The 14,378-nt window shown below is 42.3% G+C and overlaps 2 protein-coding genes across 2 annotated transcripts; one reads left to right on the plus strand and one right to left on the minus strand.

Annotated features, from left to right (window-relative positions):
- Positions 1-2,106: 2,106 nt before the first annotated feature.
- Positions 2,107-6,144, minus strand: LOC133953864 (keratin, type I cytoskeletal 20-like). The gene is made up of 9 exons (XM_062388008.1): positions 5,701-6,144; positions 4,538-4,663; positions 4,308-4,390; positions 3,494-3,650; positions 3,171-3,332; positions 2,902-3,027; positions 2,547-2,773; positions 2,416-2,450; positions 2,107-2,320 (listed from the first exon to the last, which is right to left on the minus strand). The coding sequence occupies exons 1-9, from the start codon at positions 6,070-6,072 to the stop codon at positions 2,214-2,216; spliced, it is 1,395 nt and encodes a 464-aa protein (XP_062243992.1). The 5' UTR covers positions 6,073-6,144; the 3' UTR covers positions 2,107-2,213.
- Positions 6,145-13,588: 7,444 nt separating this feature from the next.
- On the plus strand, positions 13,589-14,347 carry LOC133953867 (gastrin/cholecystokinin-like peptide). Its single transcript, XM_062388011.1, has 3 exons — positions 13,589-13,717; positions 13,796-14,041; positions 14,161-14,347. The coding sequence occupies exons 2-3, from the start codon at positions 13,798-13,800 to the stop codon at positions 14,235-14,237; spliced, it is 321 nt and encodes a 106-aa protein (XP_062243995.1). The 5' UTR covers positions 13,589-13,717; positions 13,796-13,797; the 3' UTR covers positions 14,238-14,347.
- The last annotated feature ends 31 nt before the right edge of the window (positions 14,348-14,378 follow it).

The following is a 14,378-nucleotide window of genomic DNA, read 5'->3' on the forward strand; positions in this document are numbered from 1 at the left end:
GCGGATCCCGGGGAGCAGTGACCCCTCAGCTGTCAGTAGTCTCAAAATAACTGTCACTCACTAACAATACTAACAATAAATAGAAGCATTTGGTGAGAATTTATATATTTCTTTTTGAACAATTTTGTGGGGCTTTGCTCAAAGCTGTGGAGCTAAGAGTGTGCATCTTACAGAATCAGGAATTCTGCATGGAAGTTGTGCATATATTTGGCCCCTCTGTGAAAGTATACAATAATAATAATAATAATAATAATAATAATAATAATAATAATAATGATAATAATGATAATAATAGCATGATTTATATAGAGCCTTTCAAGAGTAACAAGGACGAAGACAAAAGAAAAGAAAGAAAGCAACTTTCACAACAGGATAGAAACAAACAGCACTAATGACAGGGTGGAGCGTTCACTGAGTCACCTTTCGAGGCAAATTTGTGTCCTTAACTTATGCCAACACAATTGATAACATTCATTCGAAAACATTGTTTGTGTGTTACCAATTTAGGTACTTTTAAAGTTGGTAATACATTTTTATGTTTAAGTGATTTAAATGAATAACATGCCTGATCGCCCACAATGGTGGACATGTATTTTTCTTTTTAGTCATTCAGTGTGAAGTTATATTCGTGAATCACATCTTCTTTGCCTAAACATGAAAAAGCGTGAATCACTAATATTTAATCACACCGATGATAAACTGCAGCAACGTGTGAATACAGTGGAGCACAAAAAACACAAAAGATTGAAAGTCTTAACTGTTCTAGTGCACAACACATTAACCTGTCAGACTGGTTAACTGTGGATTACTGCAGATCAAGTCTCCACCTGATTCAGCTCCACCTACTGGAAGTGAAGAAGCTGTCTGTGACTCAAGAGTGACCAACCTCACCGAACCTAATCCTCAGATCCTTGTTTTTGGAACAGTCAGATCAAAATGAGCTCTTTACATTTACAGCAGGACACATTCTGACACATAATGTCCTGTCTTTTTGTGATTTTATTTTCTATCTATCTATCTTTCTACCTACTATCTGTCTGTCTGTCTGTCTGTCTATCTGTCTGTCTGTCTGTCTGTCTGTCTGTCTGTCTGTCTGTCTGTCTGTCTGTCTATCTATCTATCTGTCTATCTGTCTATCTATCTAATCACATCCTGTGTAGCAGTGTGGGTTCTCTCGTTTTAATGTTAAAATGGCTTTAATATGTATAATTTTGTGCTATTTGTAGATCATTATTTATTTGCCCCTTGATGGAAATAAAGAAATTTGCATTTCTAAATTTCGCATTTGCAACAAAAGTCTGTTTCTACTTAAAACAAGTTGTTTGGTCCAACAAAGGCCTGTAAAGTTAGATCCTTCAGAGAGAAAGACAAAGGTGACACCTGGTGGTCATGAGTGAGTTACACTCAAAACACAATTTAGCATATCCCTCCTACGCAGTATTCCACATGGGGGAAATACACGTGTCACCAACCTTAACCCCTTACTGCCTGTATTAATTTCCAATTATAGAAAAACAATATTATTTGTGGTTTTGGCTGTCATGCAGATGCTTAATAAAGTGCAGACTGTAAATTTCAATATAGCATTTACAGTAAATATACAATTAAGGTATGAGGCAAATTAGCGATAATAGGCATAATGGGGCATAACCTTAATTTAACAAATTTACCAGTCTCTTGTATGTAGATTTATGCTGCTTTTGATTGAAATGGAATAACAACATATGTTTCTGTACAATCATTGCTGTTCCATCATCACAGTATTTAAAATACAGCTTAATACCTCAAAATAACTTTACTGCACAGTCCCAAGGGGCTAGTATGTATTTTCCACTTTGACCACTAGATGACGGCAGAGTTTTTCCAATACCTTCCTTGGTATGTGTAGTATTTGTGCACCATCAGGCACAATCGTCACCTCGGCTGCATTAAGACCGGAATGGGGTTTGAGGCATATTCGCGACCACCGTCTACAAGGGGTTAAACCCATGAAAAAAAACATATCCTTGTCTTTCGGTTACCTAAATTGAACTAAGCAAGAATTGTTGTTTCTAGTAAGGTGCATCCAAGATCAAACTGAAACAATATAAAATGAAAAATACACTCTTTTCTTTGATTTCTGTCTTTAATAATTGTTTTGGTGCCATGACAATCAGAGTGAACATTTGCCAAGGAAAGATCATCACCTGCTGAAACCTCGCTGTAAAAAACAATCACTGGATTTCTTCCACTTGGGTGTCGACGGAGGAGGACACCACCTTTCCATCTACGATCTCCTCCACGATGGTCTTCACTCTCCTCTCGATGTGGGGTTTATGCTCTGTGGAGGTGGGGGGACAAACACAAAGAGGCACATGACGACAACATGTTACCACGGCAAAGAAAGTGTGATGGGAAGCTGGTGTGGAGTCTTACCTTCCACTTCTTCCACCTTGCTGATGATCACAGTCCTACGGGGGAGAGTGAACGTTCAATTTAGAACATGTTTCATGGCTCCAACTTGTCGGCCTCCAACTTCCAGGCGAAAAACACACTTCATCTCTCACCTTTTCTCCTGTACCTCTCCCTCCAGCAGCCTCCTGTACTCGGCGATCTCCCGCTCCAGCCTCATCTTGATGTCCAGCAGCAGGGTGTACTCAGTTTGCTGCTGCTCGATGGAGACTATCAGACGCTGCAGCTCCTCCTCCAGAACGTTAATGGTCATCTGCAGCTGGCTGAGCTGAAGGCTGTATCGAGAGTTCGCCTCCTCCAGACTCTGCTGCAGGCACTGAAACTGCAGGGAGACGATGAAACAATGTCAGCTCCATCAGAAAAAAGAACTGAGTTTCATGTCAATATGAATGAATCTAAGTGCGATAAGATGACTCGCATCTACACTGTGTCATTTCGTCTGTGGCCGACCTCTGTGATCACGCTCTGTCGATTTATCTCCAAACTCTGGTAGGTCCTCTTGAGCTCAGACAGCTGTGTGTAATAAGTCTTCACTTCTGTGGAGGTTGAAACGAGGACCACCTCGAGACCAGACATCTTAGAAACACACACACACACACACACACACACACACACACACACACACACACACACACACACACACACACACACACACAAGATAAATACTTTGAAAGTTCCCACCATACTTTCATGGACATTTTCAGGCCCTCCCATCTCACCTTTTCTTGGAACCACTTCTCAACCTCCTGCTTGTTCTTCAAGACCATAGTCTCGTAGTGCTCCCTGATCTCCTCCAGGGTCTTCAACAGATCCACTGATTCTGAGCTGTCCACCTCCACGTTCACTTTACCACTCTGCTGTGCCCTCAGCAGAAGTAGCTCCTGCAGCGTGGAGAAGAGCATGCATTTAACACTTCTCTGTCCTCCTGCCCTGAGAGTCATGTCTGCAACCACCAGCTGATGGCGCCCTTGCACTTGCAACCCCAACCAACTAGAGATTAATCAGCATGTAAATCCCTCTAATTCCACTGGAGGGTTCTCACCTCCTTGTGGCTGCTCTTCATGTAGACCAGCTCCTCTCTCAGACCCTCTATCTGCATCTCAAGGTCGCTGATGTTCAGAGTCACGCTGTCCCGGATCCCTCGGAAACGAGACAAGTCGGCCTCCACCATCGTGCGCAAGTTCAGCTCCATCTCGTACCTACAGAGAGATGTTGGGTGGATGTGCAGTTAGAGGTCTGTTCAAGGTTTATCCAACATAACAAATCGGTTTTGGCCCATCCCACACATCGCACATCTGAAATAATGGCACCTGGGTGGTCCAGTCTTCCACTCCATGAAATGCGTGTTTATGCTCAGTAGTACACATATGGTACTTTAATATATTTGCATTGTAATAAAATGTGATCATTTTCAATGGGCATATATGCAGCCAAAACGGGTAGCCTAGTGCTTTCTACATTTTTCAACATAACATTTTAATATAACATTATAGTCATTATGGCCTTCAGAAAAATGATTTTTTTTTTGGAGGAGGTGGGGTAGTGCACTATAGGCCCCTGAGACACATCTTATCCTTTATGAAAAAAAATGTCCCCTTACATTACTTTTACTTGTATACTTTAAGTAGTTTTGAAACCAGTACTTCTACACTTTAACTTAAATAAAAAGCTTGAGTTGATACTTCAACTTCTACAGAAGTATTTTTAAACCCTAGTATGAGTAATGAGTGTGAATACTTTTGACACCTCTGCATGTAGTAGACAAAGAAAACTTTCTTCAGATTTGTTTGACAGATTTGTTTGACATATACTCAGATATGAGTTTAGAATGAGGTCCCAGAGGAATGTGAACCTACTTCATTTTAAAGTCTTCGGCAGCCAGCCGAGCGTTGTCAATCTGCAGCATGACATTCTGATTCTCTAAGCGCCTCCTTTGGACCTGAAAGGAGGGGAAAGTGAAGTCAGTATTTGCTCTGCACTTTCACAGAGTAGACACACGGTTGCTGTTCCATGGGAGTGTCTAAAACATGAGTGTGAGGCGTGCATTCATCCTAACGTGTCAGGATGTGCTCGTTGTGACACGTGCCTGCGCCTGGAGGTCAGCGATGGTGGCAAAGTATCCGTCGAGATCTCTGGACACGTAGGTTCTCTGCTCACAGAACTCTCTGATCTGCATCTCCAGCTTCCCGTTGGCCTCTGACAGGGATTTAACCTGCACACACAACCAGAAAGGGTCTTCATGTGACTGTTTATAAAACTCCAAGGTCTGACACTTGGAGGCAAATTATTCTCTCCCTCAATCCATTGTTTCAAGAATGCACCACACAGGTCAGATGCATTTCATTTCTTTTTTTTCTGAGTCTGAATTGGAACAGTTTGAGGTTACACTGTTTCTTGCCCATTCAGTTGATCCCCGACCGCTACATTTTAAATGTTTTACCTGATACACAAAATTAATATAAAATTTCATATTCTTAACATGTTTTAACACAAAGGTTTTTAATCACTTTTATGACATGCACTTTGTGTTGCATTTTTATTCTTAATTTGTGGTATATTCATCATTTTACATACTTATATGTCATTATCAGTGATCGGTCATTTAGCCTTTACTTTAAACAAATATCTAACTTGGTAAAGTAAAAGAAAAGAGAAGTTTAGTCTCTCTGTGGTGTATTATCATATATTATCTTAGGCCTTTTGCATTAATGCATTATCTGGTCCAGATGGAGCTTGTTGTAAGTGCAGCCACAGATTATTTTACAATGATTTATATTTTAACCTCATATGAAGGTTCTTGATATCAAATCTACAAAGGAACAAATAAAGAGCAAAGGGCAAAAAGTACATTCACTGTTAAAATACATGAGTGATTTAAATATCAAATACTCAGAAGTGCAGGTAAAGGTGGACCTACATTTTTCTAAAGGCTGAGGGTTAAGACTTGGTCTGAGGGTTAGGGTTAAAGTTAGGGTTAGGTTAGGCATTTAGTTAATATTGATGAATGTCCCTCCTAAAAATAAGTACAAATGTGTTTGTAGGGTTAGGGGGGTTGATCAGGGTTAAGGGGTTGGGTTATGTTATATGTTGTGTGTGTGTGTGTGTGTGTGTGTGTGTGTGTGTGTGTGTGTTTGTGTGTGTGTGTGTGTGTGTGTGTGTGTGTGTGAGTGTATAGGTGCAATTCCCATGTAAAGTCAGTTGAGTTGCTTACATAGAAAAACCTGTGCAGCTATCGTCCTCATGGCTTACCTTCACCAGGTAGGAGGCCAGCCTGTCATTGAGGTTCTGCATGGTCCCCTTCTCATTGCCGATGACTACAGAGTCGTTGAACCCAACCACTGACCCAGAGCCGAAGGAGAACGCAGACTGGGAGATGCGGGTCCCGTAACCCCCTGCTCCTCCATACACGCTGGGTGTGCTGCCCAGGATGGTGCTGCCGGTGGACATGCGGGTCTGTCTGCCTCCGAGCATCTGCATCCCTCCGCTCAGGCTCATGGCGCTGGAGCCAGAGATGGTTCGGGAGCCAGAGATGCTGCGGGAGCTGGAGCTGGAGATGGTGCGGGTCCCGGAGATGCTGCGGGAGCTGTAGCTGCTGCTTTTGCCGACGAGGGCTGAAGTCATGGTGAGAGGTGGATGGTGCAAGTGGAGGCCGGTGGAGAGCTGGAAGGCTGGTGTAGCGGCTCTGTGCAGACTGCTGGGCTTTATAGAACTGTGAAAGCGTCAGGTCGCCGGCCACAACTATGCGAGGTATGCAGATAATATGTTTTCAGAAAGTAAATGCAGCTTAATAGGTGTGTGCACAAGCATTACTGACGCTCTCTGGAAGACAGGTTGAATATCTAGTTTAGCAACATGAGGGCTGGATAACTGATCATCAGACTGATATCCAGGCAGACATGAAGAGGATTGCTTTTTTCCTCAAATGTCACTTATACTTAAAGCAGCAAGGGGAAATGCAAAAGACTTAACCATTTCATGCACTAACTGGGAGAACTCATTCAGTCAGTCAGTCAGTCCACCTTTATTTTAACTTGGGAAAAAGTTGACCCCAGGTACAATATAACAAAGTACAAAATAAGCTAATCATTCCAAGACACAAAGAAAACACAAATAAAAAACAGTAGAAATTTGCCAACTACTAAAATCTAAAAACAAAATTCCAGTTTTTAGGAAAAAAATCACATCATAATATTTGAGTTAAAGCAAATGAATCAATGAAATAAATGATTAAACTAAAACATGAAGATGAGCTGTGGATTGTTCTGTGCCTTCTTCCATGTTATTCATGTGTGACAAGAAAATCCAGATTTGGCAAGCTCAGTAAAAACAGCTTGCACCTGCAGTGTGTCATTTTAGGAGTTGAAGTTTATCTGTAATTCGGCAAATCACCACATATATGATCAATATGCACACTCATATTATAAGGTTGAGACAAAATGATGGAGAAACCCAACAGTGCCAACGAAAAGCAAGAAAGAAATGGCCCCTGTGGAGAGGAAAACCTTGACGAGAACCAGACTCAATCATCATCATCATCATCATCATCATCATCATCATCATCATCATCATCATCTTCATCATCCTCATCAGTTTACTTTCAAAGTAAATTCCACTTGTTTCAGCACAAATAAAAACACCAAATGTAAGGACAATGTTATATATCAAGTGTGAAAATAAAAAAATTAAAAAGTGAAAAATGTCACACCCGTTTCCTAAGAAGCTTATCTAAGGTGTGGAGTCAAAAACCATGATGTGATTGACACAATAATCTTTAGAAGACATCTCAGGGAAACACCCATCGGCGAAAGTGAAAGATAACACATTGCACGAAAACAATTTAGTGGCAGAGGTTCTTGCTAACATCCATATTTAAGACTATGAATATAATTACATGTCTTTCCTTCTGTTAAAGGAGGCCGACTTAACACAAATGCACTGTAAATCTGTTGCAGCTGAGAGATGACAGGAGATGTGATGTAGAGAAAAGCTTGAGTTCAGATGCAGAGGACAGCGTGGACGACCATTGTTGTATATTTCTACGTCTGTTAGTTATTCTACCTGGTGCTGGTTCTTTTTGTGTGACGTGCACGTTAGGGTAGCACAAGCTGTGCAATAAAGTGGCTTTTATTATGTAATTGAATTTAAGACTAACCTGATGTCAGTGTCTTTCTATCAGGTTCTTCAGTGTCAGTGTTGGTGTGTAGTGACTCGTGAGTGATAACGTTTCGTGTTCAGGATCACAAGTTATTTAGGAAGTTTTCAGGGTGTGACATAAACTGCTGTGAAAAAAAATGCTTATGTTATCGTTTCTTAGCGCAGCGGTTCCCTGGTCTTGTTTCCGAACTGCGTTGCTAAGCTACACAGAAGCAGCTAGCTCCCCCCCCCCCCCCCCAGCTTCCACACACAGTCAACAGGGACTCCCGATACTAACTACCAGAGGTGGGACCAAGTCATTATTTTGCAAGTCCCAAGTAAGTCTCAAGTCTTTGCCCTCAAGTCCCGAGTCAAGTCCCAAGTCAAGACAGGCAAGTCCAGAGTCAAGTCCAAAGTCAAGACTGACATGTCTCAAGTCAAGTCCAAGTCCTGCAGTTTGAGTTTCGAGTCTTTTCGAGTCCTTTTGATCACTGAGTAATAATATATTTACACAGATCATGTATGCTTTTAAAATCTGTATTTATTTATTAAAACAAGTGCAATTGAAATTACAGAAAAAAAATTGTGCCAACATTGCACTTCCCTATTGCACTATTAACCAGTCATTTTTAACATTTAACTCATATTTTGCAAGAATATTCTTCATTTTAAACCACTCCTACAGAATGAACACATTTGAAAAAACAAGTGCAACTGTAATTATTTGTACAAAAGTGCTAACAACATTGTCCTGTCCTGTGTTTATCTCACGTCATATTGTCTGTGTGTGTGTGTACATGTGAGAAACATAACAAATTCTTGAACATAACAATGAACAGGGTTGTGCTTTTTATATGTCAGGGCCCTATGCTGCATTGCATTTGCAAAAGACCACATTGGCCAAAAGTCTGTCAGTCATTTGTGCACGATGGGGACGTAGTATGATTCCACTAATTGCCGCTGCGAGCCATTTTGGTGCCCTAAGCATCTCCTCTATGATTACGTTAAATAATCATCAATAAGTACAAACAAGAATAGTCAATCTTCTTTAACTTTTTTTGAGCAATTTACTATATCTCTTGTTCTGCCTTTTTTGTGATATACATGTCTAAAAGGTACCTAATATTTCTATACTGAAATAATATCGGCATTATAATTGTAAGCTAATTTATTTAATGACGTTATTGTTGAGGGTTGATTTGTATTTCCGGTTTTAAGTGGGTTGTTGGTAGTGACTCTTATTTTGAAAGGGGGTTTTAAAGGAAGTGGGTGCTGTGATGAGTGAAGTTGTAAGATGAACGGAGAATAAGCAGGTGTGCTGTCCCGAGCGCATGACCTGCTCTCGTGTCCTTTGTCGGCTGAAGCCGGACTTATGATACAACCAAACGCTCGGCTACATAATTATTATAACTATGATGATTTTTCAGTTGCTTTATTTTTTGGTGCCCCATCAGGACTTGGTGCCCAACGCACAGCGCGTAGTGCGCGTTTTGGGAGCGGCGGCGCTGCACACACACACACACAGACGCACACAAACACGATGAAAGATTCAGAGCGTTCCTTAATAACATACTTTTGAATCTTTGTGTTTTGGGGAAAAGAGCAAGTCTTATCAAGTCAAACGGCTCAAGTCCAAGTGAAGTCACGAGTCATTGATGTTGAAGTCCAAGACGAGTTGCAAGTCTCTTTACAGTTTGTCAAGTCGAGTCTAAAGTCATCAAATTCATGACTCGAGTCTGACTCGAGTCCAAGTCATGTGACTCGAGTCCACACCTCTGCTAACTACTACCAAGTGTTTTCTTCTAACCTGTCGGTGTTTGAGAAACAGTATCATGATAGCCGTGGAAATAAAGTCGTGACAGCATGTTGTGCACAGCAGTTAGCATGGTGGCTAGGACGCTAGCACCGTTATGAAAGTTCGTTATAACCTGTGAGTGACCGTACACTATTGCCATCAGTGCTCTAACCAGCCACCGTCAGCAGGACAACTCCACTGGCTTAACACACTTGTCACATTAATCGTAGAATCGTAGTTGTGTTTGGGTTTATTGTGATATAGGAAAAGAAACAGGAAGCTTGAGGTTCTGGAAATGATGTCGTTCCGAAATGCTATCGTTAGCGGACCAATCACAGCCAATGGCTATCCGTGGGCTCTCCGCCATGCCGACGTGTAGTTAGAAAAATCAGAGCTACACGAAGAGCTCTCCGTGGAGCCCGGAGAGGAGGTTCCACGGCGGCGAAGGCGGTCCTATCGGTCCGTGTCCGTCAAAACAGAGAAGCATACATTGGCCTTAAGTGCAAACCAGATGGGATGGCATGTCGCTGCAGAATGTTGTGGTAGCCATGCTGGTTAAGTATGCCTTGAATTTTGAATGAATCACCAAAAATATCATCTGCAAAGCCCCCCCCAACACCATCACACCGCCTCGTCCATGCTTCATGTTGGGAACAAGACATGTGGTGACTTCTTTGGACGAATTCGACCATCAAGGCCTGATTCACTCAGTCCCCCTGGAAAGTTGATGTTGAGATATGATATAAAAAGAGTCTGAAATCAGCTGTACTGACAGTTCACCTAACTCTAACATTAATGATGTCCACAATCGTGGTGATTTTTACCTCTATAGTGGTCTTTCTTCTCGTCATGATAAATCAGTCTCCTATGCCGCCCTCTCTGCATTTGGCGCTCTAGGCAACCGACTATGCCAGGAGCCGCCCCTGCTTGAACTCCAGGAAGCATTTATGTTGCCTCCGATCTGAGGTGCTGTTTTTTTGCGGTTTCTGAGGCTGGTAACTCTAATAAACTTATCCTCGACAGCAGACTCTTGGTCATCCTGTCTTGGGGCCGTCCTCATGAGAGACACTTTCATCATAGGGTTAGATGGTTTTCGCGACTGAACTTGATACATTCAAAGTTCTTAAAATGTTCCAGATTTTCCGACCTTCCTGCATTAAAGTAATGATGGACTGTCGTTTCTCTTTACTTAGTTGAATGGTTCTTGCCATAATATGGGTTGGAACTGTAGTCAAATAGGCCTATTCACTGTATAGAGCTGTGCACCAACCCTGCCTCTGCAGAACACAACTGATGGTCTCAAAACCCATTAAGAAGGCAAGAGACTCCACAAACTGACTCTTGACAAGGCAAACCTGTTAATTGAAAACTATTCCAGGTGACCGCGGCATGAAGTTGGTTGAAAGAAGGCCAAGAGCAGCAAAGCTGTCATCGAGCAAAAGTTGGCCACTTTGAAGAATCTAAATTATAAAACATATTCTGGTTTGTTTAACACTTTATTGTTTACCACATAATTCCATATGTGTTCCTTCATAGTTTGGATGTCTTCAATATTAATCTGCAATGTAGAAAGAAAGACAAATAAAGAAAAACATTGAATGAGAAGGTGTGTCCAAACTTTTGACTGGTACTATATGTCTGAGTGTTGTATTGTGGATTCAATAAAATATCCCCAGAACACATTTTAAATCCAATTGGCACCAAAAACTGAAAGACACATAGAAAAGATAGAGGTAAACATTAGAGCAGCAGAGACAATGGTTTTACTGACACAGTCACACGAGCATTGGTGTATTCTCAGTAAACTCATCATCGCACCAGTTGTGCAAGTCCTGCAGCATTTTTATTAAAGGATTATTTTGGTTGGCACATAGCTGAGAGTCCACAAGGGAACTGAAAACAAACAAAAGCAGGGATGGACATCTGCCGCAGCCTGATAACATGGGCGTGTGAGCGTGAGTCTGACATGTGCATGGCATCTGGGACATTTATCAGATTTCAGATGGTTGTGTGTCTCCTCTAATGTCTGAATTCCTGATGCAATTCAGGTGTAAAGCCTGAAACATGCTTCTGCGACTGCGTCTGCGTCTTTTCACGCCGCTGTGGCGCAAGACTCGTTTTCATTCATGCTTCCCCAACCGTTGCGCGTCTTACAAAGCAATTCCGCGCCAGAACACTAGGCGGAGTAATGCTTTTTGTCGAGACGACCTTAGAGACGCCTTCTTTCTTCTTCGTCGATTGTTTATTTACATAGCCACTGCGGCTCCTCGTAGCCTTTTTCTGGCGGACAAATCCGCCAGTCAGTGACAGGTTATACAAGTGATCATACTATCGGATATCTTCTGCCAAGTGCTCTTCTATTTGGTCCATATTCGTTCTTCTAAATCTTCCATGATTTCTGCCGGTATTATGGGGCATGAAACCGGAAATGCAGCTCCAGAAGGGATGTAGAGCAGACCAATCACAGCCTTGCGGGCTGAGTGAGCTTGCGGAGCTTTGCCGTGAATTTTAGAAAAGGGGGTCGACACCCGTCAGCACGTAAGGAGGGATACATAAGCACGTAAGGGACCCGGAAGGGCTCTTGCGCTTACGGGCCCGTGAAAACGCAGAAGCATGTTTCAGGCTTTAACCTGTGTGATTGTATCCGCAGGTGTTAGTTCGCTGGAGGTCGACTCCCTTTTTCCAACACTTACACCTTCAGGGCCTTCTCTCCATTGTGCTGGCGTTGCTCCTATTTTATTTATTTTTTTCATTTTAATGAACCAAGTCAATCATCCTTTGCTGCAGAGTAACTCCAGCTGACAAACGATGCTTTCTCTGACCGGGTCAGAAAAGACTGGGCTGGATGGGTCTGTTCATTATGTTTTTGCTTTACAGGAGTCGGGGGACACAGGACACACAATGGATGGGATACCTGTAGGAAATCTACAAAGTCTGCAAACAGCTCTGATGTTAACAACGCTCTGTTGGGTTTCACTAAAGGGTTACATGTGTCGTTTAGGGATCAGGAGCCAATGAAGCAATGAAGTCGGTAATCACCTAGTGGATCCTGTTCTATTATCTGAAAATGAATGATGGACTACAAATCACCATCCTGAGTTCAAGTGAAAACTGGTCAAAATTTGAAATAATAAGGCAGACTTATGGTATCATGATCAAGAGGGCAAACACTGCAAGTCACAGTCAACTTCAAATGATCAATTCATTGCAAATGTCACTGTGGATAATATCGATGTTTCCATTAATATCCATATTTTTTGAAATTTTTTGCAATTGCCATCAGGCTGTGCACTAGAGGAGTTTCTGTAGTATGTTCTTCCACTAATTCTGAAGTTTTGCACCACTTTAAAATGTAGTTTTACTGTACAACATTTAAATTTGAAGCAACAATTGAGGATAAACTTAGGAAAATATATTTACTTTTGTCTATGGGGGAACTTTCAGATTTGATTTGGCAACGCTAACGAATAACTGTCACTGTTGTTCATTGTCACCTTTCACTGGTTTTTATCCAAATTATGCTGCTGTTTCCTGAATGGAGATAGGAAATACTTTGGGTAGAGACACAATCATGCACAACCAAACAAAAAATACTGTGCTTACATCACGGTGACTTTGACCTTTGACCACAATATTGGAATCAGGTCGTCCTTAAATCAAACTGAAGGTTTGAACCAAATCTGAAGATGTTCCCTAAAAAGTGAATTTGAGATGTGGTGTTGGCAGGGACGGATAACCCTAGCACATAACACCTCCGGCCTCTGGCAGGGGCAATACAACTACAGCCTGAAGGAAATGACTAAAGGAAATGGGAAAGAATGAATTGACTCTTGTTCCAATATGTGCGAATTGTTAATAACAACAGATGCTTATTATATGGATATATCTAATCACCAAAAGCCATTTGACGACAGAAGAAAAGCCAGTTTCCCGCTTCACACACACTCACAGGGAGGAAGTCAGCTGCTGCATAGTTACACCAGATACTTAGTATTGGTTGAAAAAGGCTCTAAAGTTGTATTGGATTTCTAGTGTAAACACATTGACCTGTTTAATTGCTATTGCAGAGCAAAAAGGGCCTTTCCAGGTGAGTGAAAAGAACAATAATGGGTTCACAGATGTAGTGGTCCATCGTTTCCGTTACGCACATCCTCCCAGTGCATCCGTCTCCCAATCAATCAGTGAACACTGTTATCACTCTGGGGTTCTAAGGCCACATCACTCATCCTCAAAGGTTTCGGTATAAAAGGTTGAGACCGGCTCAGAATCAGCAGATCTGCACCAGAAGCTACACCTCTCTCGGACGTAGCTGTGAACATACTCATCTTATCTCCACAGGTACAGTGCTGTTCTCATTTTAAACGGTTAATAAAAGGATGAACTCTACTAAAAGTCTGTCTTTTTTTTTATGCACAGATATGTCAGGGAAGGTTATGCCGGTGTTGGCACTGCTGGCGGCTCTGCTCGTGTGCGCTGCGGCCTCCTCACCTGAGACGACCAGCCCCCTCCAGCAGCTCCTGGCCAAGAGGGAGAGGGCGAGGGACTCGGCCCACAGACGGGAGCCGGCGCCTCAGACTCGCTCTGCACGGATGGAGAGACGGGCACACCTCTCTGAGGACGAACGGGAGATTATGACCAAGCAAATACTGAAAGCTATTTCAGGTATGCTGTGGGCTCTGGGGTGTGCGGTTGTGGGTTTACCCGTCAGTAAGATGCACGCGATGGAGGAAGTGTAATCTGAATCGGTGTGTGTGGTTCACGTAGGACTGGTTTGTTCACAGGGGTGATGAACTCTGAGTGCATGCCGGATCGAGACTACCAGGGCTGGGTGGACTTCGGACGGCGGGACGCAGAGTGAGACGCCACGCTGACGACCTCAGAGCTCCCCCTGCTTTGTGTTCATACTCTATATTTCAACAGGAAATGTCTAACTGTCCCTTCAACTTTACAATAAACTCATTGGCTACATTTTTGCAGTGTTTATCGGTTGATTCCAGAA

Source organism: Platichthys flesus, chromosome 5 (assembly GCF_949316205.1).
Source record: "Platichthys flesus chromosome 5, fPlaFle2.1, whole genome shotgun sequence".
NCBI classification, from domain to species: Eukaryota; Metazoa; Chordata; class Actinopteri; order Pleuronectiformes; family Pleuronectidae; genus Platichthys; species Platichthys flesus.